The 27,369-nt window shown below is 44.2% G+C and overlaps 1 protein-coding gene across 1 annotated transcript in view; it reads right to left on the bottom strand.

Moving 5' to 3' along the window:
- Positions 1-27,369, bottom strand: part of IFT80 (intraflagellar transport 80) — a 474,284-nt gene that overhangs the window by 414,401 nt on the left and 32,514 nt on the right. The window contains exons 3-4 of the mRNA XM_086944208.1: positions 24,867-25,085; positions 3,355-3,465 (exon numbers count right to left, since the gene is read on the bottom strand). Of these exons, the coding sequence (XP_086800334.1) occupies positions 3,355-3,465; positions 24,867-25,085 (330 nt within the window). The remainder of the gene's footprint in view (positions 1-3,354; positions 3,466-24,866; positions 25,086-27,369) is intronic.

The raw sequence follows: 27,369 nt of genomic DNA, 5'->3' as shown, positions 1-27,369 counted from the left end.
ACACGAAGGAATGAAAGAAGTTGCCGAATGGATGAAACAAAGCCGTCTGAAACTGAACTCAGACAAAACAGAAGTCCTCATCTTAGGTACTTCCCCCTCTGCATGGGACGACTCTTGGTGGCCGGAAGCCCTTGGAAAAGCACCCATCCCGACAGACCACGCACGGAACCTAGGCGTCATCCTGGATTCTTCACTCTCAATGAACAGACAAGTCAGCGCCGTATCCTCATCCTGCTTCAACATTCTTCGCATGCTCAGAAAAACATTTCGCTGGATCCCCACCGAAACAAGAAAAACAGTTACCCATGCTCTAGTCACGAGCCGACTAGATTACGGAAACACCCTCTACGCAGGTACTACCGCAAAACTCCAGAAGAAACTCCAACGAATCCAAAACGCCTCAGCCAGGATCATATTAGACATCCCGCGCAACGAACACATCTCTGGTCACCTGAAAGACCTCCACTGGCTACCCGTCAATAAGAGAATCACTTTCCGACTGCTAACCCACGCACACAAATCACTCTACGACACCGGACCAGAATGCCTCAACTCACGTCTGTCCTTCTACACCCCCCCCCCCCGCCAACTTCGCTCTTATAGCCAAGCCCTCGCCACTGTACCTCGCATCAACAAGACCACCATGGGAGGCAGATCCTTCTCATACCTGGCTGCTAAGACATGGAACTCACTCCCCGCTTACCTGCGCCTCACCCAGAATCACCTAGCATTCAGAAAACAACTTAAAACGTGGATATTTGACAAGTAATCCTCCTCCCCTCCCTAAGCGCCTTGAGACCCTCTGGGTAGGTAGTGCGCTATACAAATTCTCTGACTTGACTTGACTTGACTTGAGTGCTCCGTGGAGATTTCCAACCGCATCGCATTATGTGCAGGTGATGTTCTATTTTTCCTTATCGACCCACATAGATTGGGTCCCAGGATCCTTCAAATTCTGCGGATCTTTGGAGAAAAGTCAGGACTGTATATGAATACAGGCAAATATATCATATGGCTGTTGAGGGGGACACTGGGGGATGGTTAGTGGGCAGCAGGCCTTTCAATAACTGGGGACGGCCTGCAATGTCTGGGTGTTTTTCTGTCAGCTTACCAGTCAGTCTCCTGGGATCGTAATTTGGACTCTATGACAGATTTGGTGAAGGCTGAGATTAGATCGTGGGCGGGTCTGCCGCTGTCCCTCTAAGGGTGCTCCGCCATAGTTAAGATGGTGTCTCTCCCTCGCTTTTTATATATATTACAAAACCACCCGCATCCTGTCCTGCAGTGTGGTTGACAAGTTAATGCGATACTGGACCAGTTCTTGGGGGGGTAGAGTCCCGAGTGGAGCTGCGAGCATGCTTTCAATCCACTTATTGCAGGGGCATCGCAGCAGCAGATATTCAGCCATATCATGCAGCTTCGCACCTGCAGGTCCTTAATGAATGGTGGTATGGTTCCAGGGATGACCAGGCTTACATGGCCAAGCGATGGCTGTTGGGGAACCCCACCTTTTATACACATCTATTATCAGGTCAGTCTTGCAGGCTCTTCCTCCAGCCACAAGGGTAGTGATCTTAGTGTGGCGACAATCTCTTTGTACGATGAGGTGGAGAGGCCGTCTTATGTGTGAGGCCCCTCTGTGACGAAACAGGCTTTTTCTTCAGGTAGCCAATTACCTGGGCTTACGAGGTTGGGATCGGATTGGCAAATCCTCCCTGGGAGATGTTATGCATGGCCGGACTCTTAAATCGTTCCAGCAACTTCAGGTAAAAATTTTCAGGCCACATAGTTAACTCTACAAATATCTACAATGTTGCCACGCTTTAACAACCTATATCACTAACCTTACAGTCCTCCCCAAGTTTAATCCACTGGAGGGCAAACTCCTGATGGGCGATCTCGCCGATCATAAAATTTCAAAGATTTATCAATCTCTAATCACAAATAGTACTACCACCTTGGAGGCCCTTCAGACAGCGTGGCAAACAGATTCAGGCCATATCGACAACGATGACTGGACGGAGGCTTTGGAGTCTCCAAGAGGGGCGCCGATCTCAATGTGCCTGCAACTGATACAATTTAATTACCTACATAGAGCCTACTACAGCCAGTTGAGGCTATGGAGGATGGGATTGATCGTGCATGTCTGCGATGTGCAAAGGTCGAGGGCATTTTTATACACACTATTTGGACCTGTACCGACCTAGATAGGTTCTGGAAGGGGGTGGTAGTATGTCTGGCCAAGGTATTGGCGAGGGAACCTCCCAGATTAATTCTACTTCCCAGCACGGATGGGAGTGGGCGTAATAGATACAAACACCACCTATTATTTTTGGGCTTCACACCCGCCAAACGCGATACAGCCAGATTCTGGAAAGCTGAAACTCCGCCCCTATTAGGTATATGGAAGAAGGGCATGGACTTCTGTATGGGCCTAGAGATACCGGTCTTCCGAGCAAAGGGATGCCCCGACAAACACTCCAAAATCTGGCAAGTTGGGCAGATTATCGGGGCCTGACCATTGAACCTCAGCCTGTAATAGATCGATCCATAGATGTCGAAATCCAGTTTTATGGTTGGAATGCACGTGACATTTTATAACTCAACAGTTAGGCATGGGCGGGGAAGCTGGGGGGAGGAGATGAGGATGCACAGACAGGTTACAGTGCATTATGTTGGGTTGCTTTTGTTTTGTGTTGGCCAACGAGGGGGGTACAAGATGTGTGTATAAAGCCATGTTGATGTATCCATATCGATCTGCATGTATAAGTGGTCCTCTGGGGCCCTGTTGTGGCAAGAAATCTAATAAAATATGTTGTAAATCTAAAAAAAAAAATTATATGAAAAAACACATTTGGGCCTAAGGCTGCAAAACAATTTTGGCAGGCACTAAATAAACATCAGCTAGTTAACAACAAAAGGAATTCTAAGGAAGGGCTATTCTATAAAAGGAAATCTTAATATATAAATATATCTGGGCACACAGAATAAAAATAGATAACAGACCCTGACGGCAGGACAAAATGCCGCAGTGAACACCTTATTTATACATATGCATGCTTGATTTCTAAAATGAGTTCTTGAAGCCTCATTGATCATGAAGAAAACGTTAATACATCTTCTAAGATATATCCCTCATTTTGAAAAGGCTATATTATTAAAACAATATTTGTGCTTTAACAAACTTAATTTAGGAGTGATCAAGGTGAGAACTAAAAAAGAAATACGTGGATGTTAATCTCTGAACATTCATGTACACCTAACATGTTCAACTATGCACTGTTTAGTCAAAATAAAAATATATATATTTTAAAAAGTACAGGTTTTTTCCAACAAAATAAACACTTATCATACCTGTAACCAGAGCAGTTCCTTCATAATTCCATCTTCCTGCAAGAACCGCTCCAGAATGAGCTTCTACACTTTTTTCCACTCTTCCTAATTTGGATATCAAATGGAATTTGCCTAAAAGATAGTTAATGAAAAAAATCCCAGGATTAAGGTCAGAAAAAAATTATATAATACGCTGCTATCATTTTTAGGTCAAGCCTAGCGGCAGCACGCATGGGCTGCTTGCTGTGCGAGACTGCTATAGTCGAGTATGTGAGAGAAGCCCCGCCCATATTTTTCATTGGCTTGTGTCATTGTCTTTCGTAAATGCTGCATTCGGATTTGTTAATAGGCTTGTTAGTCCCTCCTTAGTATGGCCTTGTCTTCATTTGTAACCTCCCATGGCTACTGGCCCCTTTACTTCGGTTGTTACACAGGACCTGTCATTTGGTCTGTAAGCGCTATTTACTTTATTGAGTTTTTCTTACTGCAGGCAGGACATGCGCTGCTTCAGCTGAAACCGCTTGTGTTTTTCTAAGCAGCACGGCTGCCCCCTTCACAGGGGCGCCTGCTTTCAATCACTTTAACCTGGCATTATCTCATGTCTGTTTCAACCCCCTCCCCCAAGTAAAATGGATTTACAAAGGATTAGGGAATTCAGCCATGTGGATATCAGGTAGCACATAATCGTGTTCTAATGGGCTGAAGATGACAACAGCACATCTGTGTTAAATGTCAACTGTTCTAAAGCCACCTGATGAGTTGTTTTCAAAAGCCTGTTTTATTAAAACACCACCAATACCCCTACCACCACCAATATCACCACCACCACCAATACCACCACCACCAATACCACAGCCAATACCACCACCATCAATTTTTTAATTTTTTTACACTTTACAGAGTTTTATATAGCGCAAACTTGACCCAGATTCGAGGTCGACCGCCCTAGCTGTTAGGCCAACTCTTCTCCCCAATACCACCACCATCAATGTCACCACCAATACCAACATCACCATCAATACCACCACCACCACCGCCGCTAATACCAATTCCACCACCAATTCTAATACCACCACCACCAATACCAATACCACCACCAATACCAATACCGCCACCAATACCACCACCACCAATACCGCCAACAATACCACCACCACCATCACCAATACCATCACAAATACTACTATTAACACCACCACCAATACCATCACAAATACCACCAAGACCAGTACCACCACCACCACCAATGCCACCTCCACCACCAATACCCCCACCAACACCAAAACCACCACCAATACCACTACAACCACCACCAAAACCACCAATACAATCAACACCACCAAAATCACTAATACACCCACCACTAATACTACCACCAATACCACCACCACCACCAATACCACTTCCACCAGTACCACCACCAATACCACCAATACCACTAATACCAATACCACCACCAATACCACCACCGCCAATACCAGTACCACCACCACCAATACCACCAAAACCAATACCGACAATGCCACCACCAATACCACTACCACCACCTCAGCACCTATCGCTCACTAGTAGTAGCAGGGGCACTGTATGAGGCCGGAGCTGCAGCCGAGACCATCCCACCCTCTCTTCATGCCTGCCATAAAAGCACAGCCCGCCCTGCACCTCCTGGGCCTTACTACAGCTGGAGTGTTTTTATTTGGCCAAAGATAGCAGTGACATTAGGCAATGCAACACTGCACACTCAAATCACGGAGTGGGCAGGAAATAGCCCCCCCTCCTCCTCTTCGTCCTGTGCCACAACAGTGTAATCACAGAACGAAAGGTGTTGTAGTGCTTTGTCAGTGTTTAATAGCTCGGATCATATGTAACTCTCACTTCACACTTTGTGTCTGTGTAATTTACAACACTTACACATCTTCTTCATGGCACTATTTATCACTACTTTGAAGACTTCGCAGGCCGGTCACTTCCTCTGATATTTACACTGTAACGAGCGGTCGAGAAGGCCCTTTATTGCAATGTGATAAGTCTTGCATTTGTGAGAGTTTAAGCTATTAGTATTGCAAATGACAATGCCTTTTATTTATATTTTAAAACCCAAAATATAAATAAAAGGCATTGTCATTTACAATGCCAATAGCTCAAACTCACGTGAATGCGAGACCTATTACACTGCAAATGCTTGTTGATCATAGCAGTGTAAAATATTTGGTTGTGTATAGCATGGTCGCCAATTCTTTTCGACCTATTACAAAGATAACAAACATGGTTACGATAAACGAGGTGTGAAGAACTTGAGAACCCATTTAATGCAAAAAGACAAAGAAATCAGCAGAGCTTATAACAATGTTAATTGTAATGCATCTACTGCAGGGATTGGTACGTTACCTAAGCGTCACAGGTTCATTACCCATAACATACACTCAGCCTTTCTGTGATTATTAAATACTATTGACTGGGATAAAAAGAAGAATAGAAAGAGGTGTAGATGGAGATTATGATAAACTCGAGTATTGCTCTTTAGCCTTCCCCACTGGGTGGAAATTGTCTCTGTATTACAGGCAAGAGTGGGAAACTGCTCTAAAACAATGATGTTCTTAACAAATTTTCTATAGAGTGCCCTGACGTGAGCGTTTAACCGCCCAGACCTCTCCAGTGATTAACCAAATGTCTCCACTTAGAGTTCCTATATGGTTTTTTCAACATGTATCACATTATATGATCTGAAGAAATGGCTTGGTGCAAGATGTAATGGAGAGAAAGCAAGGCGGAGAGCACCGAAAGCATCACAAAAGTCATTTTTACGTATTGGTTCATCTTGCTCTGCCACTTTCCAAATGGTCTGGAACCAAACACACAGCCTAAATGCAGAGATGTTTTAAGACATGGGCAAAGTGGGCTCTGGCCCAGGGCCCGAGCCTTTCAAGGGGCCCCCTGCAGAGCCAGGTCTATTCTGCACAGAATCTTGCTTTTATGACTTTGATTAATCCTAAAAAGGATTGTTTAAAATACCATTTTGTGTTAATTTATTTTCAATGTGGGGGATAAGTGAGAATCTATTACAGACACTTTGCAGAAAAATGTGTTTGTTTCATGCAACACATCCATAAAAAAGTTTCTATTAGATCAAACAGGCCATCACATATGAGAAATGGGAAGGTGTTACAAAGATTATTAGCAGTAATTTTAGTGAGCTACTGCTGTGTTACAATATTGAAACATACCTCATTGTCCCTGAATGTTAGATCTAAACACAACTAGAATGTGGACAAGTATGCCAGTGCACTGTTAGTGTTCAGGCCAAAAAGGGCATGAAAGTGCTGAAATTGGATCATAAATTCACCCCCCCCCCCAAATACGTTTGGGCCAGGGCCCCCATAATCCTAAAGATGTCCCTGTCTAAATGCTGAAATGGGAAGACAGCATGTCCAAGGAAAGGCCATTACCAAAGAGCACCCTGGACTTCAGCAGAGGTTAAATGCTATCACATGTGGAAAGGGAGATTCAGTACTGAGTACAGTATCCAAATCAACAATCTAGTCATCACTGGTAAGAAGGTAAACAGCCTTATTTCAGGGGTTTCTACGTCCTATCCAGATATGAAACTCTGGATGTAGACACTTGACAGTACCGCCGAGAAGGAAAAAACCAAACCACAAATCTTGGGTTCCTAGGTGAAAGATATTCTTTTGACAAGTGACATTGTCAAAGAAGCACTGAAAACCACTGCTCCACAGCTAACAAATAGGCACGAGGAATTCTAGGGTTGATCAGGACCCTCCTTGCAAATACATGTATCAATTAAATAGGTCGCTGATCAAATTCCTGGGAAATGTTAATTGGCCATTCTTTGGGAAGCTGAATATGCTTTGGGAGGTTCATCTTCAGTTTGCAACAGTGTTGTGGAGAAGGACATGAACGGTGAGAATTGTAAGAGGGAAATGATAAGGGAGCAGGTAAAAAAAAGTTGGTAAAACATGCTATAGAAACTCCTTTAGTTTCTCAAAAGAGAACACCTGAGAAACGTTCTCAGCCACCTGAACCCCTCTTCATGGTCGAAATACAAATTTCCTCCGATGAGGAGTTTGAGAAATGTATGTCAAATCTGTCCTGCCCAGACTATTTGGGCACTCATCATTTCAAGAGTACTCTCACCCATTCTGGGCAAGAGTATCATTCTTTTCCTTTTCATCCATCACTGCCTAATTTTGGTCAGGCTCCAACTGCGAACATCATGAATATACAAATTCCGAGACTTTTTTTTTATAAATTAAGTCTACAAGCACTCTAGAAATACTGTGCATTAACTTTCTTCTGAGACTCCAGTGAGTAGGCATGCTACCACTTACACAGTATATTCGACAGTGTAGGATTTTTTGCAATCTAGCTCTACCACAGCCTCAGTCAACAAAGTCACTGAGGAAGTGATGCAGACTATGTTACACATAGTCTTGTGAATGATTTAGAATCTGCCTTTAAAGACACAACCTGTAGCATTGTCGGATCCTTGTGCAGTTCTTGGTAGGATTAGGCTGTATGCTCCTGGGGAGACAGTTTCTTCATCTTATGTAGAAGATAATAGTACTCCCGCCCCTCCTATAAAGTAATAGGTTGCCATTGGTACAAACTCTCCACACAGATAGTGAACAAGATGCTTTACATCTTAATAAGCAGAAAAACACTGATTTTAAAGATCACAGAGTTTCTACATTTGCTGTTGTCAGAAGGCAGATTCTTCAGGACTGTTTTTCAGTTTGACTTCTTTAAATCCATCTGAACCCTTTCTTGGCATGATTTCTTCACTAACATTCTTTGTACTACGCTTCGTTATGATTCTTGTACCGTAAGGCTTTCGATTCTAAGCACTGAATGCCAAACATGAGACAGTTAGATTAAGGGGTAACCTTCCAGCACAGTTGGGTGTGGACAATGCTGCCTTTGGAAAAAGAGAAGGGTCTGGCTTCTCTTCCACCTTAGCATTGGACATAAAAGCAACAAATTGTGAGAGCCACAGTGAGCAGGCATATCACAATTCTTGAATTGCCTCTAGACAGATTAATTCCCCCTCTTTGTTGTAATCTTAATATTTGCCAAACTGGGGACATTTCAATGAGTGTAGAATGTTCTGTGTTAGACCTGGGGTTACCAGTCCACATAGAGTACCCTGGCACAGAGTAGGAACAGCTAATCTCCAAAGGCAATTGTGTTGTGCTTACATCACTCACTCACAGTAACCCAGCGCTCCACCACTGAAAATAAATAACACTACACCAGTTTAGAAAAATATGGGCTGTTTTATAAACTTCTCTTCGTAGTTTCTCTTGGTTTCTTAGCAGTGTTTAGATTTTGTTAATAAAATAACTCTGCGTTTGATTGTTAGCACAGTCACAAATACAATTAACATAAAGGACACATTTCTCCCCTGAATGAAAGGAGTTCAGTAGTAATTCTTGGCCCTATATATGCATAGAATAACCCACAGTTTTAATTGAAGCAAATAACAATTAGACAGGTTCTCTGGAATTCTTCTCGACTGTACCTTACTCTGGAAAGATCAGTGCTACAGTGTTTCCGCAAACCTTCCAATTAACCCACCAGTACCTGAGTTCACAGCGGGGCATCTAAATAAAGACAGGCAAAATATGTTGTCAGTTCCTCCAACTATACAGTTTGATCTGCATTTACAGTGGGTTGTCAGATTGTCCCAGTGACCTCTTAGGCTCTAAATAACTCTGCATTCAAAATGCAATCCCCCCTAACCAATGCTTATCTATTCCTGAATTAACCCTGTTACCTCAGCCCTCAATAGCGGTAAATGAAGCCTCCTTCAGGATTCGCTTTCACACAAGCGACTGTAAATAAACAAGGCAGGAACTAACATCAATGCGTCTTGCCCTGAAGAGATATTGCTCGCAACGCAGGTTAACAGTTGTAGATTGTTCCCAGCCTGCGTGTCACTTCGTAGGCACTGTTTATTGTCAGAATTCCTTTTTATCACTGGCAGGCCGGGTAATGCCGATTCTCCCCTTCCGCCACAATTCTTAAGATAGACGCGAGGCCCCCTCAGCTTCTGGGGCCCCGCACTTAATTTCAGGCCTTACCGGGTGTTCAGAAGATTGTCCCGGTCACCACACTCAATCGCGTGACCTGCGCGAGTCACGCGGCATCTGAACGGTGATGATTCCGGCCCCAGCGCTTCAGCCTCCTCACAGCTGACTGGGCCGGAACTTCACCGCGTCTCCCACGGCGCTTCCCTCAGCTCCGTCGTCAGCGAGGGAGGGCGCTGGGCGGGCCAGCCTCTTCCGATACCCGCCCCCTTTCCACACAGCGCTTCCGCGTCAGCCCACACGGACCTCAGCGACTCCGTCTCACATCCCTCTTCTCCGCCAATGCAAACCGCCACCCCCCCCCCGCACAATCTCCTCAGAAGGGCCCGTGACCAGGTGGCGGCACTCCAGCAATATGGACCTCAGTTGCCATCCGCGACCAGGTAGGATACTTTTGACGACCTCTGGGGCACCGGGACCACTTGGGAACAGTAGCGGTAATGCAACAGACCTTCTCCCCACACTCTCTACGGGGGCAGTTCAGATGAGGCCACGAAGGAAGGGGGACAACTGGCCAGTCTCTTTTAAGGACAGTGGTTCTCCCTGTGGACTCCCCAGGCTAATTTCTTCAATTATTCACGAGCAGTTCAGGGACATCCTTCCCAGGGGCACTAATAGGATTTGAAAGTTACTGCTGATGACCAACACGATGACAGGGCTTAGTTACTAGGCAGGGGGTCACATCAGCCAAGTGGAGTAGCCGGCCCGTGGGACAATCTAACCCCTTCTCAGTGCGCCTTCCTCCCCACACTACCGCTTCACTCCTCACCAGGTTCTACTCAAGCTCTCTGGTCACTTCTAAAATGGCCGCCCTGGTTCTGACTCTTATATAGACTGGGCCCTGGCTACTGGAATCAGCTGGAAAGTTCTAGAACCTTCCCAGTGTAGTCCTATGGCTCAGGTCTCTGAGGTAAAAATGTGGCAGTTACAAGCCACCATTTTGTGTGTCTATATTTTCACCATGTTAAGAGAGCACCTAGGCCACAAAAAGTTATAGGGAAAAAGGCACTCCGAATTCTAGGGACAACACCAAAAATTGTAGTGGACGCAAAAATAAAAGAAAAATCTGGAGGTACAAAGGAGAGAAGAAAGAAAAAAATAGGAGGGACCACCCAAAGGGCTGACAGGTCTAACAGTCTGCCTCTAATCTAGTTAAAGATGATTGTTCTGGTTTTTAGACAGCAAATACAGATGAATATGTATAGATGATACAAAAGGTCAGAGTCACTAAAAGATTAATCTCTTTGTGCAAAGATTCCTAGGTTCACACATTACAGATTCGCCAAGATATTCAAGACAATGGGATGTGTCCACTCTTTGATAAGCAAAATTTCATTTCTTCACCCACTGATAAATGTTCTAGAGAATCGTGATTTGGATGTGGTGATGGATTACTTCTAGATTGCAATCATGTCAGAATCTAAACGGCACAGGTATTATCAACGTTGAAAAGCTTTCAAATTTGCTTTGGATCCTGCCATGGCTAGATTCTTACAAGAGAAAGGGTAGATTTCACATTAAGAGATCAAGAGATAGTTCATGACACACATGAAAAGGGGTGGAGATTGCAGACAGGCGACAGGAGACACACCCATGCACACAGATCTAACTCCCCCACACACACAAAACTCCACCACTTTCAACACTGACAGCGTTCTTTTACCCAAGATTCCAGTTCTTCCGGTATGCATAAGCAATTCTCAAATACTTGGGAAAGAGGGAGAACAGGACAACACTGAAAAGGTGGATCCATTCACCACTCTAACTTATTATATTCATGCTCACATTTCAACCCAAAATGTGGGCGTACAATTTCTTGGCTAAGTAAGCAAACATTAGAAATCATTGCAACAGGAACATAATGTATTTGTGTCTATTGTGGGATTGAGAGCATTTCAAATTTAGGACTAAACACTGTCTCTTCACATATTGCCATTGTAGTGCGAGGAAGGCAAAATCAGGAAAGTATCGATCAACCTATTACACTATTAAACAAGGCTACCATTTTTATTATGTAAAAAGTCTGTCATTGCATACCATTACAAATGAATAGAGCTTAGCAAATTCAAGCTCTTGGTGTGGGATTATCAGTTATTATTGCATGTAGCTATGGTCATTCATTTTAGTGAATTTAAAACAGTGCCTAGCTTTGGACTATTTGCTTAATGCAAATAATTTTAGTTACTTAGCATGGTTGAAATGGAAGGCTTTTAGTATTTTCTAAAATATCATTAGGTTAAAGCTAACTTATTTGGTCCCATTGCCTATAGTTGGTACACAACGAGTTGGGTCTTATTTTTGGGTTATGAAAACTGCTTGATTGGTAGGTTAAATCTAATTATCATGGCCTTCTAAATAACCAAAAACATCAGTTGATGGACAGAATGCAGAACAATGTCATACATTCACCCCAGTACAGAGATCTGGGCCTAAATCCATTGTGTTTTTGCACTCCACACCACCCCACCCCAGTTCACACATGGCCATATGCAAATCAGCCTTGACCCTATGCCTCATGGGAACAGTCCAGCCCGAACTGCCAAGCCATGTCTTTCCTGGACCGGAATCAAGCATCCTAGGACAGGTTTCTGGCTATCAGCCGTCTTCAGTCAGGATAGCTTGACTCCAGTGGTGTGGAGAGCATGGGACTCACGTCTGAGCATACCCATCCCACTCGGGGAGACAAATGCAACAAGCATTGGAAATGCAATAGGTCTCGCAGTAGTAAAGTTTGAGCTATAGGTGTTATTTTTTGTTTTGTTTTTTATTTATGTGTTGTTTTTTCTAAATAGCTAAATTAATAGCTTTCTTCTTTACAAAGGCAATAGTTATAATTTTTGTAAATGTGACACCTCTAGCATTTGTAAAGCAACATGTTTTGTATTAACGGGACTTATATGTGACTTAGATGTATTGATATAAAAAAAATCAATGGCTTTAAAAAACAATTAATAATTAATACGTAATAAAATGGATTTTATTTTATATTGCCAATAGCTTAAAGTTTATTAAATATATTTAGTGAAGATGCTGTGGTTGCGCTGAGTGAGGGTGAGTGAGGGTGAGACTGCCTAAGCCACGTAGCCTGTTGGTGACCAATTAAATAAACCAGTGCAGCAGTACCATTGCATGTTGCCATGCTGCAATTTCGTAGGGGAACACAGTTTATACAATTAATAATAACAATAAATAATGCAAATGCTAATTGTAATTGGCTCCACTCCTCATGACGATGCTCCCTCAAACTTTGCCCCCTGTTTGCAACACCCAATTTATGGGATCCCAGTGAAAACAGCTTTCTTTTCCAGCACGGATTATAACGCTAACCCATACAATCTTCAATGCCGGGTTTAGAAGGAACTGTTGGAGACTAAAGGTGCCAAGAAAATGAAGTTGTGCATTTTCAGTCTCGGGAAGGAAATGTCCTTCGATGAGGCTCGCATCCTGTCTGACCATCCTTGATGACATTATTCAGGTCACCAATCACCATCTGCGCCTTTGATTTCTCCTTCAGTCGGCCAGCGTGTATATATAGCAGGCATTCTACTAAAGCAACAGTGGAAAAATAAAGTCTTGCTTTGCTGTAGGATCAACAAGGGAGTTGTTTGATAAGAGCGCAGTGATCAAAATCTGATTTTTCATTTTGTAAGTTTGAGTATTTTGTGACTTTTAGTTCAGGAACTAATCAATTAACATACCTGAAAACAATAAATTAAAGAAAAGCCATAGATTGCGTAAATAGATCCTCAGTGACAACAAAAAAATCATTGCAACCTTACTCTGACAGATGCCCTTTCTCCAACACACACTAGTTTAAGAATTAGGTTACATGTCGTGCGATTTAAACCTATTTCTAGGTTTAAAAAAGCACTCGCGATAAGATTGCTGTTGAAAGCATTTTTGTATAACGGCATTGCAGCAATTTATCGTCCATGTCGTAATTAATCGCTTCTCGCCGAAAGCACTTAAAGCCTTGTCAGATGTACCAAACGCTATACAAATGCAATTATTTTTAGAAATGTCTGTTAACTTCGCTTGAGATGGAGTGGTGATGGAAACTCCCCACGACTTCATAGACTTGGGTTGACAGTCAACGGACTGCGACAGCCACTATACGTGCCCATTTACAAAGTAATTTCCACAAACATGCTGCGACGTAACCCACTGACCTTTCGCACCCATGGAGCAGTTCAATCTCAGCAATGCCGCCATGATGGGAGAAGAGAATTGACAATCAAGGTTACCGCCTCCACCCGGAAGTAAATGACCTGGGCGTGCCCTAAAATTTGATAAAGACCTGAAATGGTGGCTGAAGTCACATCCGGTGCACTCCGCCTCTTCTTACAGCATGACCGCAAAACAAGCAATCGCAGCTATGCTCTAATGCTCTCTTCGCTTGTAGTAAAATTGTAGTCCTTCTATTTTTGTGAAATGTCACCATTTTTGGCTTTAAAATTCTGGTCACCCTAAATCACTGGATAAAGAGGATTCATAGCGAAATAAGCATTACTAAGCAAAATGTATTCTAATCCAAGATGACCATTCAAATAATGATGAGAAGGTCGTTGGGATGCGTTTATCGTGACTTACTGTTCATGACGTCTACCTGATATTTCGCAAATCCTAACCATTCCAAAATGGCCGCGGTGCACGTGCTTAAAAAAAAAAAGCCGGGGTGTGTACAGTTGAGCTTTTTTTTGTGGCTGTAGTAGAGACTGGGTGAAGGTCGTATTTCTGAATTAGCTGTTAACACTGGGCACGATGTCCGAGTACTCTCCGAATATGGACTTTTCTTCGGGCAGTACCTCCAAAGAGGTCAACGCGGAGTTGCAGTCCATGCTGGCAGCTGAGCAGCAGAAGGCACAATTCACGGCACAGGTGCGAGCGAGGGAGTTCCTAGTGCGTAGGTGTGAGCGTACAGTAAGCGTGCCCTAGAGTGGTGCTGCCGGTGTTACGGGTAAAGTGCTGGCTCCAAATGACAATGCTTTGTAGTTATGGACCAGAGTGGGAGTTCTGTTTAGTGGCACAGGGTAATGTGGCGGACAACGGGTTAAACAGCCTCCTTTCATAGAAAATAAATACTGGCCATTATTTACATTTTTTATATTCTGGAACGGCAATGACATGGCAGGCAGGGGAGGGGGCGGAGCGGGGGTGTGGGAGGAGTGCGGGAACAGACGGCGAGGGGAGGAGAGTAGGAGGAGAGTAGGGGAGGCACGGCCTAGCGGCCCTGCAATCAAGAAGTGAGGGGGCGGGAGAGTAGGCAAGGCAGGCGGCTGGGGGCATGTGCACGCGCTTTTAAGCTCAATGCGCATGCGCATTGAGCTTAAAAGTCACGGGCACTGCAAGGAATCGCCACGATTCCTTGCAAGTTGGACAAAGAGTGGATAAGCCCCCATAGTCTCGCTTGCTCGATGCGCATGCGCATCGACAGGCGAGACCTAAACAGTTGATGGATAGAATGCAGAACAATGTCATACATTCACCCCAGTACAGAGATCTGGGCCTAAATCCATCGTTTTTTTGTACTCCACACCACCCCAGTTCAGACATGGACAGCGGCGGTTTCTACATGGGGGCGTTTGGGCGCCGCCCCCCCTGATTTCTCGCCGTGCGAGAAGAAGGCAGAAACAAATGGTAGTTATTTATTTATAACTACCATTTGTTTCTGCCTGCCCTTCTCGCACGGCGAGAAATCAGCGAACTTCCTGGTTACTAACTCGAGCCTCAGGGCAGGGGGGAGTGGCTTGGGGGAGTGGCTTGCCCAATGTTGTGAATACGGACTGTTTGGACAGCCTGAGAGGCTGTCCAAACAGACAGTATTAGCAACAGTGGGCAAGCCGCTCCCCCAAGCCTCCTCCCATTCTCCGTTCTGCAGGATGCAGACTCGGAGAAATTACGTATTTAGGGCAGCCGGCCGAACCAATCAGCGCCGGCTGCCATGGAGGGGAGGGAGTTTGCCTGCAGGCTTCAGTGAGGAGAGCGGCGGCATTCAAATGCAGGACGGCGGGAGCAGTCTCGGGACTCGAGTCGGGAAGCCAAGGTAAGTTTTTTTATATTTAAATTCATTTTAAATTTAACCTTAATGTCAGACAAACTTTGCAAAATGTCTTTGGCTTTGCTTTAGCCGGCCAGCACAGGTTGTGTGTATCTAGTGCCGTCGAGGTGTGTGGGGTGACAGAATATAATAAGGCGCCAACTTGATGCCAGGTTTGTGTGCTTAGCCTGACCTGAGTGGAGAGGTGTGTGCGGGCGTTGGTGAGACTGGCAGTAATCACTGTGAGGGAAGGGCAGTACGGGCCTCTGTGGGGCTGGCTGTGGGCAGGAGGGGATATGAAGGGCTGCGTGGGCAGTGCTTAATTTATAAAAACAAAAATAAGTTGCAAGCACTCGTCAGTAGGCCACTGCAGCTAGCTTCACCCGTTTGCCCCTGGCAGCGTTGCCAATGGCACTATCAGCACAGCTACAAGTGTCCCCCCTCCGTATGTTAACTGGAAAGTGCAACCACCGCACTTTGTGAAGACTGCACACTATGGACAACCACGGTGCATTATATTTTAGCCTTGAAATTTGATTTCTCAGTGCCAATCTCGTTCTCATATGACAATCACTGAAATAACATCAGTTTGTGTGTTCTGTCAAAGCATCTGGTATAGGGAGATGAGGTGCCCTCTGCAGTGAGAACACAAAATAATAAAACATAATTAAAAACTAATCACCCCCGCTCGTTGTAGTCATATTTACATGGTGCAAAATGAAAACACTGCAGTGCGGTGCCAGTTTTGCTGCCTATAAAAAATAAAGGGGTTTTTGTGCCCTATCAATAAGTGTACAAAGTTAAATTCAGCACATCTTTTCCCACTTTGCAGCAAACTTTGAAATATCGTCGGGGCAGCTTGTGGGGATTAGTGTGATAGGCCTGAATCCAAATTTGTAAAAAAACAAACTAAAAAACGAAATTTTTACGTTGAAATACGTAGTCTTCAAACAAGGTGGACCATGGACTCTTTTCAAACAAATTTCTAAACTGCAGGTACAGCGCGCGTACTGGCAAGACTATTTTAACAGCACTTTATTGTGAGCATAAATCCCAGTCTTCTGCACTCCAACTATGCTCCCACACAACAGCCGAAATTAGAACATTGTTGGCACACTCTTGGTGTATACGCTTGCTCGCCACAGTGCAGTACGGGAATTGTTTTACGCCCTACCACTTTCAAATGTCACCAGCCGCCACTGGAGATGGACATATGCAAATCAGCCTTGACCCTGTGCCTCATGGGAACAGTCAAGCCCGAACTGCCAAGCCATGTCTTTCCTGGACCGGAATCAAGCATCCTAGGACCGGTTTCTGGCTATCAGCCGTCTTCAGCCAGGAACGCTTGACTCCAGTCGTGTGCAGAGCATGGGACTCACGTCTGAGCCTACCCATCCCACTCGGGGTGACAAATGCAAAAACAACAGTTGATGGACAGAATGCAGAACAATGTCATACATTCACCCCAGTACAGAGATCTGGGCCTAAATCCATTGTTGTTTTGCACTCCACACCACCCCAGTTCAGACATGGCCATATGCAAATCAGCCTTGACCCTGTGCCTCATGGGAACAGTCCAGCCCGAACTGCCAAGCCATGTCTTTCCTGGACCGGAATCAAGCATCCTAGGACCGGTTTCTAGCTATCAGCCGTTTTCAGCCAGGATTGCTTGACTCCAGTGGTGTGGAGAGCATAGGACTCACGTCTGAGCAAAAAAAAACAAAAAAAACGATGGATTTAGGCCCAGATCTCTGTACTGGGGTGAATGTATGACATTGTTCTGCATTCTGTCCATCAACTGTGGTTTTTGCATTTGTCACCCCGAGTGGGATGGGTATGCTCAGACGGGAGTCCCATGCACTCCACACCACTGGATTCAAGCAAGCCGGGCTGAAGACGGCTGGAATGCCAGAAACCGGTCCTCGGAAGCTTGTTTCCGGTTCCAGGGAAGGCATGGCTTGGCAGTTCGGGCTGGAATGTTTCCATGAGGCACAGGGTCAGACTGATTTGCATATGGCCATGTCTGAACTGGGGTGGTGTGGAGTGCAAAAAAACGATGGATTTAGGCCCAGATCTCTGTACTGGGGTGAGTGTATGACATTTTTCTGCATTCTGTCCATCAACTGTGGTTTTTGCACTTCTAAAGAACCAGGCTCAGATCCTTGAATACTTTAAATGCTGTTGTTAGTGTCTTGAGTTTGACAACTTTACAATTAGCTGATCGGTTTAGCCGTCTCAAGAGGGTGGTCTTTTTCAATCTTTTTTCTCTACATTTTTTCTGCAGACATGGGTGCATGTGTGTGTGTGTAAATAAATAATCATTACATGTTTCTGCAAATGCTTGGTAGATCCCCGTGTTTAGGGTGATCAGTGCACATTAATGGTGACCAACTACTTTGATCACCTGAGTTACCAATATATCAACACACATTAGACCTTAACTCTTTTAAGTACATAGTAGAGGTTGCTAGAGCCCCCTTTTTAAATCACACTCTACACGCTCACTCTGAAGGATGGTCAACTGCAGCAGTGCAATAACAACTTCTGTAAATGTAATTAAATTAACACTACAAATCAACAAACACTTTGCTTCAGTCAGCAGCCAGACATATGGGTGCTTGTGCACTGGATGCAGCAGCCAGGAGGTCAATCCAGGCAGTTTAAAGTATATATCAGCTACTCCTAAGAGTAATGGTGTTATAGGCGAGTAATGCTGAAGCAATAAAATAAGGTGCTTAGGGAATGTTAGGTGAGGCCTGAAAGTTTAGCCACTCCAATGGTGTCTGACCTTGCACTTTCCCTAGGGACACCCAAGAACCCAGGACACTATAGACATTACTCCACAAAAATGCAAACCAACTTGCCTCAGCTATTACTTCCTAGAGACGTGCCAGAAGGCTGCAGCCATTACAGTGGTTTCATCCTGACAGAAGGCATCTGTCATCCGTAAAACTGCAATGCACAACTGCAATGCAAGATTGGAGGTGTCCACTTAGGCTTGACAACACCGCTTTATCTGAAGAAATTTCATTACCCCCAGGGAAGATCAACTAGAGGAGGTGTTCTTAAGGAGAGTTGAAAAAGCATCAGATCAACATAAGGTTGTGAGTGACTATGGTATGGGTTCCTCACTACAATTGCGATTTAAGAAAATTAAGTAAGTGGTGAAAAAGGTGACCCTGTGTAGAGTCCAGTGGAACCCCAAAGGTAGGCATAGGTAAAAGTAGATAGCACCTTACTCTCTATTTGTGGTAGTGTGGGCGAACAGTAAGGCTTTATCAGAGGGTAGGGGTAAGCATTTGTTGTACACACTCAATCAGCAAATGATGTCACACACTCAAAGACTAAACTCAGACCAATATTATTTGTATAAAAATATTATTATGTTATTTTATTTTCAGAACCAAGCCAAGCCTGGCAAGTGAAATAAATGCTTTGCAAAATCTTATGCAGTGTTTTACAATTGAATGTCAGTTCAAATGCAAATGAGTGAAATACAGGTAAGTTAAAATGTCCAAATTACTAGTTACTTTTCTGGTTACTTTTTAAGTAACTTTTTCTACTCAGTGTGATATGCCTAGATATCACACTGGGACATTTCCTAGAGAAAAGGTAAGTAAAATCAGTTTTGCACATTTGTAGTTTTTCAGGTTTTGATACAAATCAACTCCACACTTAAAACATTTTTCAAGGAAAAACAGTCAATGTATTCCTATGGAGAGAAATTAAGTTACTGGTGAACAGGTAAGTACTCACTGTCTTCAGGATTGAGTTTCTGGGGTTAGATCAATGGTTCCCCCAGGGTCAAGGATGCACTCTCAAAGCACCCTCAGCTGCACTAGGGTGGCCGGGCGCAAAGTGCTGAGGTCCAAAGTTATCCAATGGGGATAGGGGGTTTCCGGTTGGTGGCTGCTCACGAGCAGGCCACAGGTTGTGTGAGCAAAGCTCCTGGGGTTAAGCTCAGGGTAAAGGGGTATCCGAGTAAGCACCCAAAATACACCCTCAGCGGCGCAGGTGCGGCTGGGAGCAGGGTGCTGGTTTGGTTTTGGGTGTACTGTTGACTTCAATAGGGATTCTCTGGTTTCAACAAAGACTGCAGGCTCGGGGACGAAGATCTTTTGGAGGTGACTGATGGTTGGAGGGGTAAGTTGGGAAGCCTGAGGATGCTGGGATTCCGTCGGTTGGGCCACCCAAGGCAGTGGGACTTCGGGTGCAGGGGTGTCTTTAGGCGTCAGGTTTTCCCACCAGCTCCGGTCGCAGTCGGGGGTCCTCTAGAAAGATGCTACATGCTTCGCTGGGGGATTCGAGTCAGGTCATAGATCACTAGATCTCAGGTCAGGATTGCAGAGGAGTCCTCCTCGTGGTGTTGGGCCACTCGAACTCGGGTCATGGGCGTCGGGTGCAGAGTTGTGCAGACTCACGGATTTGGCCAGAGCCAGAGTCTGTGGGTGAGCAAATCCAGTGCTCACAGGAGACAGAGTCTTTTCTGTGGAAGGCAGGGCAGGTCAGCTCCTCAGGGTTCTTGAGGTTGCTGGCCGCAGGACACACCGGGAATTCGCTTCTGCAGGTGTGAGGTGGGGACAGGCGGGTAGGGCTGGGGCCAAGTCAGTGGGCATCCTCCTCTTAGCTTCAGCACGGCTCTTCGGTCCTTCTTCTTCTTGGTTGGTTCTTGTTTTAGAAGGCAAGGTTCAGGGGTGCCTCTAAATACTAGATTTAGGGGTGTTACAGGTAGGTAAAGGTTGGGCCAATAGGCCCCTTCCTTGGGGTGAGTACACCCATTATTATGCCACCCTCCACAGGGAGGGGGGCATATTACTCACTCTGGTTGGCTGGGTCCCCCATCTGCAAGATGGCGGGGACTCAGAGTTGTGCTTCACCTCACCTCCCCCAACTGAGGGGTGGGGTTGGCAAAGGTGGGCGCACCTCCCTTACTCACTTGGTTTTCCCGCTGATTCTCCAGCCCAAAGTGGGGGTCGGAAAAGGTGGGGGCCAGTTGCTGGAAGCAGCAAAAGGCCTGGGGAAGCTCACAAAGGTAACAAGCCTTTGAAGATTCCCCTTCATGGACCCTGCCCATCCTGGGGAAGGAAGCTTGGCACCTCGTCCTAGGATGTGCATTGTTTCAGACCCCCGAGAGCAGCAGGCTCTCGACCCTGGGGTCCAGAAACATATCTGGTGGTCGCAGCTGGTGAGCAGCCACTCAGCCTGGACACTAGTGTTAGGTTGTTTTTCAGGGGGCATCTCTAAGATGCCCTCTGTGTGCATTTTTCATTAAATCCCACACCGGCATCAGTGTGGATTTATTGTGCTGAAAAGTTTGATACCAAACTTATCAGTTTTCAGTAAAGCCATTATGGTACAGTGAAGTTTGTAATGACAAACTCGCAGGACCATATACTCTTAATGGCATTACTGCATTTACAATGTCTAAGAATTGGCTTAGACACTGTAGGGGTACAGGGCTCATGCACCTGTACCCTCACCACTGGTATGGGGCACCCAGCTAGAGGGGAGGTTGATCTATGCCAGAGCAGTGGGTTGAAGGCATGGCACACACGGATATGTGCCATGTCGACTCTTGACTTTGTTCTGCACCAAAACACGCAGCCTGCAAAGGCAGTGTGTGTGTGTAAAGGTACAGGGCCTCTAAGGGTGGCACAATAAGTGCTGCAGCCCTTAGAGGCCTTCCCTGGAGACAGTGCCCTTGGTACCTGTGGTACCATCGACAAGGGGCTGACCTGTGGCCTGAGAGTGCCAATTGGGTTTTGTTTTCACAGCAGTTTTAAGGGAAGAAAATAGGCCCTTGGTACCTCTTTGGCAGGAGCCAGGCCCCACTCAGTCAAAGTACATCAGCAGTTTAGCAAAAAGTGGGGGCAACCATGCAAAAAGAGGGCACTTTCTTACATCCTGTTATTGTTTTCTGGCATGGACTAGATTAACGTCTGCCTGTAAACAAGATTTCTGCCAAGCAGTTTGATCCCATGATGGCGATTGCATCAACAGGTCTGTTCTGGAATAGCATGTCCATAGAGCTAAAAGCTCAAGAGAAATGTAAGGCACTCAACCGGAGAATTGTATGTAAGTACCACACAGATGGCTAATTTAAGACATGATTTCTGTTGTCCTATAAATACAAAGTGTATAACGAAGCATTTTTTCTAGCATTTTTGGCATCATCCTGGTCCTTCCAATGCCATTCGTAAACAGAAACCTACAGGAACAGCTCTGTGTTGTTGTTTAGGAAAAACAGCAGCACTGAAATTAACAACTGGTTGCAGTGTGGGCCTATTTTTAACATTTTGCTTACCATTTTTCTGAGTGCTAATATTGAGACAAAATCATTATGTTTTAGTTATGTTATGTTATGTTATTTTAATTTATACAGCGCGCAGCTACTCGGAAGTGTCCCGGGGCTTACAGAAAAAAAGGCAGAAGAAGCACAATTACCAATTAAAACAGTAGGGTTTTTAGAGCTTTCCTAAACAGAAGAGGATCCTGAGTGGCTCTCAGAGCCAAGGGCAGCGCATTCCAGGCCAGACAAGTTTGCGCACAAAGGAATTCCCCCCCCAGTAGCTGGCGCTTAAACTTCGGAGTCTGCATCAGCAGCTGAGAAGACGAGCACAGCTGTCTCACTGGTGTATAAAAAGCATGTCTCTTCTGCAAATAGCTCGGGCCGAGACCGTAAAGGGCCCGTTGGACAATTGAGAGCATTTTAAATTTCAGGCGGATTTCAACAGGAAGCCAGTGTAATGACCGTAGGAGAGCCCAGGCACTGTGCCTGTATGACAGCCCCCCTATGAGTCTGGCAGCCGAGTTTTGGACCACTTGTAGTTTCTTCACAAGGAAACCAGGGCTGCCGACTAGGAGGGCATTGGCATAATCCAAACGAGAAAGAATCAGTGCCCGAACTACCGTCTCTCTGGCCGAACTTGGCAAGAAGGGCAGAAAGTTTCTCAAACTATTCAACACACCAAAGCAGGTGCCAGCCAGTATTTTTACATGCGTCACAAAATTTAGATTCTCATTGAACCAAACGCCAAGGTTTTTGGCGGCACCCTTGTTCTCAGGCGGGCAAGGAAAACCAGGAGACCAGAATCTCCCTCTGAAATCCGAAGCAGAAGAGCCGAACAGCAGTACTTCAGACTTTCCCTCATTACATTTAAGCTGCGCATTGGCCAGCCAATAAAAGACCGATGACAAGCACTGGTGGGGTCTCTTAACCGAGTCCTCCTCCTTGCTCCAGGTAAACAACAGCTGTGTATCGTCGGCGTAGGCCATCACTTTAGCCCCCAATGACTCCCCCAAAGAAATTAGCGGAGTCACGTAGATGTTAAATAACAGCGGGCTAAGCGATGACCCCTGCGGAACCCCAGTTGAAACCCTCATGGGGACGGAGGCACAAGGTGGGAGCCAAACCTGCTGCGATCTTCCCTGCAAAAAAGAATTGATCCATTGCAAAGCCGACCCAGAGATTTCTATTTCAGATAGGCGATCAAGGAGCATGGCGTGAGGTACCGTGTCGAACGCCACCGAGAGATCAAGCATAACCAATGCTGCTCTCCCGCCGGCATCAAGACACTCCCGAATCGATTCCGTGACCTCTAGTAGAGCGGATTCCGTGCTGTAAGAGGCACGGAAGCCAGACTGCGCCGGATGAAGCAAGCCAGCCCCCTCAACAAAGTTGGTAAGCTGGAATGTGACCGATTTCTCACAAACTTTAGCCAAACTAGGCAAAAGTGAGATGGGACGGTAGTTTTCTGCGACCAGTGGATCTAGTGACGGTTTTTTGAGTAAAGGGAGGATCAGTGCATGTTTCCAGGCTGTCGGCACACAAGCTTCCCGCAGCGATTTATTGACCAAAAAATTCACCTCCGAATTAATGGTGTTAGCCACATCCGATAGTAGACGGGCCACACAGGGGTCGTTGTTAGGCATACACTAGTCTAGAGACTGCTTTGGCCTACAGGCAAAATCTAATTGCCCCATTAATGGATCCTACACATCCCACGGAGTAAGACAAGTGAGATGCATTACTAAATACAAGTCATTATGGCTATTGAAATTATTAATTCAGGATTTTAAACAGCTGTGTTAGACAGTATTTCTTTGGGATATATAGTTATGTTACGAACATTTCACAATATAATATCTACACTCCTGTCTCTTGTGCAAATATATTCCTTATTACATATCTGAAATACAAAGATGCGATTCTACAATTATGGTTCTGGGGACACATCAATTATGCTATAAGTGACACCAATAGACAAAGCTCTGCTCACGGTTTTGCCCAGGAATTAGTAGTATTCTTACCAAGTATATCTCTCCATATGCTGACCGTTAGGAGTGCACCTTAACATTTTAATTTAAACAAATGAGTATCATGTTTTTTCTCTTACTACATGAACCGATTTACTAAAAGGCGCGTAGAGTGATCCTGTTGCCTGTTAGCAATGCTGCCACTCTGCCAACTACCTTTAACGTATAGGACATGTTCTGTCACCTACAACGGTGAAGTGTTCAGGGACCAGACAGACTAAAGTCCTGTCCATACATAGGACAGAATACATTCACATTTGCTGCTTGTTGTAGAAAGAAGGCATGTAGGAGTTTATCCTCTGCTGCTTCACCATGCTGCTCAGCGGAGAAGTAATTGTATGCCTCTCCCTTATGGTTGACTGGCTAAAAGGCTCTGGTGGCCTCACCTACATTGGCATGTAATCTAAAGTATCAACATGCAAAGCACTGGGTAGGCGGTGTTAAAGTTCCTTGGCTCCTAAATATGAATAGTTAAGTCTTTTGTGGTTTTTAAGGCAAAACTCATATATTGGAGCTCACTACTGGTAAGCAACCTAGAAAAATTGGGTCATCAAGTGTTTGCAATTCCCCAGGAACTTTGCCTTAAATTCACTGAAAAATGCGAATGAAGTTCTAGAGAACTACACTAGGAGTATGGAGGGCTTTCCTGCCAAGTCGTTTGCGTTTAGCAGGCTGGAAGGCTAAGAGGTTTAGTAAGGTTGATCGTAGGGATATGCCAAATTGGAAGTCAACTGTAACATGACAGCACAAGCAAGTTTATTTTTCCATATTTTCCTGAATAGAATGGATGTTTATCTCGCTTTTTTATTACATTGTAGTAGTTTTCCATAAACTTATAGAAATTGTAACCAAGATGTTAGACAGCTGGAACCCTTGGTAATGCATAGTCACTATCACAACACTCTGACCAAGTTCCCTGTATATATAATACATTTTGATTATGATAATTCATATATCTCATTCAACATTTGTTTTGTTTATAGAAACATTAGCGTGCATCGTGCAAACTGCAAGGCCTACTTGGACCTCATCAGTTAACTTCACTTGAAAACATTAATTAGGGAAACACATACCATCAGAACTTGTGAGTACAAACATCTCTCCTTGGGTCTGCTTCTTTGCATTTGTCTTGGGAAACCAGTGGAAATCTATTGGATATATATCTTCTGGAAGTTTAACTACTTGCAGCGTCTCACTGGTTAGCAAATTCCATTTCATAATTTGATGATCATCGCTACAAGAATATAACTCATCCGCTGTGGTCCATCCAACACAGCTCACCAACTCTTTATGTGCAATGGTGTTAAGAAAAATGTACTAAGTCACAACAAGCAGGTTTTACAGCTATTAGGATACAGATATTAGGAGGAAATTATGTAATTTAGGTCGGCAACACAAAAACCATGTATCGAAATATCACTTATTTCTTATTGAAAGATTTTTTGAATGTACATAATTTTATTATATATATATATATATATATATATATATATATATATATATATATATATATATATATATATATATATATTCATTTCGGAGTCCCCGACCCTTCAGGGCGGCTTCTAGCAATGGGCTCGGAACAGCCCATCAAAGCACCTCCAGGTGCACACAAACAATAGAGGCCCATTACTGGAAATGTGGCTTTATTTCGAAAAACCAGCAGCACAGCATGCTTCCAGTTCCTAACGTTTCGGCATCATTAGCCTTGATCACAGGTGGAAGGCAAGCAGTTTACTTGTTAGTGCATGCTTTTAAAGTAATTAATCACGTGACTGAAAGTGAAAAAATACAAGTCCCACAGTGCATTGTGAATTTCCCTCGAGTAACAGAATGGAAGTCCTCGCTATTTTCACCATAATTCAAAGTTCTTATTTGGGTAATAGCACTGTTCAAATGTGGAATCTTTTATGAAAGAAAACAGTCAGGTGAGTATAGATTCTTTCACGTAGTGTTGTCATTCGATGGCTCGGAAACAAACCTCATTCACCAGCAGAAAAACAGACATTTGAGGTGAGCAGATCTAGAGTGTCGCTGGTGTTGAGAGTGCTCTAACAGAAGCTGCTTTCCACCTAAACTTGAGAACTACCCAGAGTTCTCCTTTTTTGCATAATTTATGCGTCACTCTATGCCCAAAAGGGTTTTGTTTTGACTTATACTGGGTGCTCCCTTGAGTCTGGACAAAACTATACCTCTCTGAAGAGTTCTAATTAGAGCGAAATACCTTGTCGGGGGTTGCTTTTACTCATTTCAGGTTGGATTGAGTTGGTATTTTACAGTTTCAAAGCTGTAATACTGTGCCTGGAGTGATAAATAGCTTTTGTCATTTTACAGCTCGGCAAGGACAGCACTGTGCTAGTCCTATGCTTAAAGACTTTGCTGTAGAAATGGCAAAACACTTTGTCCTTTTCTATCTTGGCGTGGATGGCACTTTGCTAGTCCTATGCTTAAAGGCTTTGATAGAAAAACAGACATTTGAGGTGAGCAGATCTAAAGTGTCGCTGGTGTTGAGAGTGCTCTAACAGGAGCTGCTTTCCACCTAAACTTGAGAACTACCCAGAGTTCTCTCCTTCTTTTTTGCATAATTTATGCGTCTCTCCATGCCTGAAAGGGTTTTGTTTTAACATTATATATATATATATGACACATACACACACACATATATATGCTAAAATTATATGATACATTGTGTGGGCATATATAGTGTGTGTGTGTGTGTCATATATATATATATATATATATACACACACACACTATACACTGTGTGTATTATATATATATATATATATATATATATATACACATACATATATACACACACACATTTTGTCTTTGAGCATTCTAATGTTTTAAAGGAAAAACACTGGTTATCCTTTCATCATCTGTATAGAGTGTTTTGGCTCTTTAATTTTGTAAGACAGTGGATGCTAACCTTTTGACCTCTGTGGACCTTCACTGAATCACTACTTCAAGCCGGGGACCCCCTCCTTAACAATACCTCTGACTTGAACCTCAAACATTACACAAAAATACAGAAACAAGGATACATCCAACCAGTACACATATATGAAATAATTTTAGCCCATCAACAAAATAATCTCAAAAATCGAAATTTCTCAAAGATGGTGTGATATGCTAGACTTTAGGAGATCACCGTCTTTTTGCTCTAATGAATGCTCTTGTTGTCGATGCATACCAGTGCTTCAATAAGGCCACCAATCATCCCTACTAGATTATATTTGCTATACTTGTGCTGCTACCACGAATCAAGACGCTGAACTCAACTAGTTTTTTTATCCTCAAATTTTTAGCTCCAATTTAAAATGTTTTGACATCTGCAGAGTGTGTTAAAAATGTATTTGCTTTTTTAATGTATATAGTTTATGGATCTGCTAATATTACTTAATTTTATAAGCAGTAGCGGATCGCCTGAGTAGGTACTGCAGACCCAGGGTTCCACGGGCCACAGGTTAAGAAACACTGGATTAGATGACAACAAAATGCCTACAGGTCCCCTTCTAGAAATAAATTGTTCTCCAACTATCACAACCTGGAACAATATTATCCATATCTGAC

Source organism: Lissotriton vulgaris, chromosome 11 (assembly GCF_964263255.1).
Source record: "Lissotriton vulgaris chromosome 11, aLisVul1.2, whole genome shotgun sequence".
Lineage (NCBI taxonomy): Eukaryota > Metazoa > Chordata > Amphibia > Caudata > Salamandridae > Lissotriton > Lissotriton vulgaris.
The sequence above is the reverse complement of the archived record's forward strand: the minus strand, read 5'-3'. Positions and strand labels throughout refer to the sequence as shown.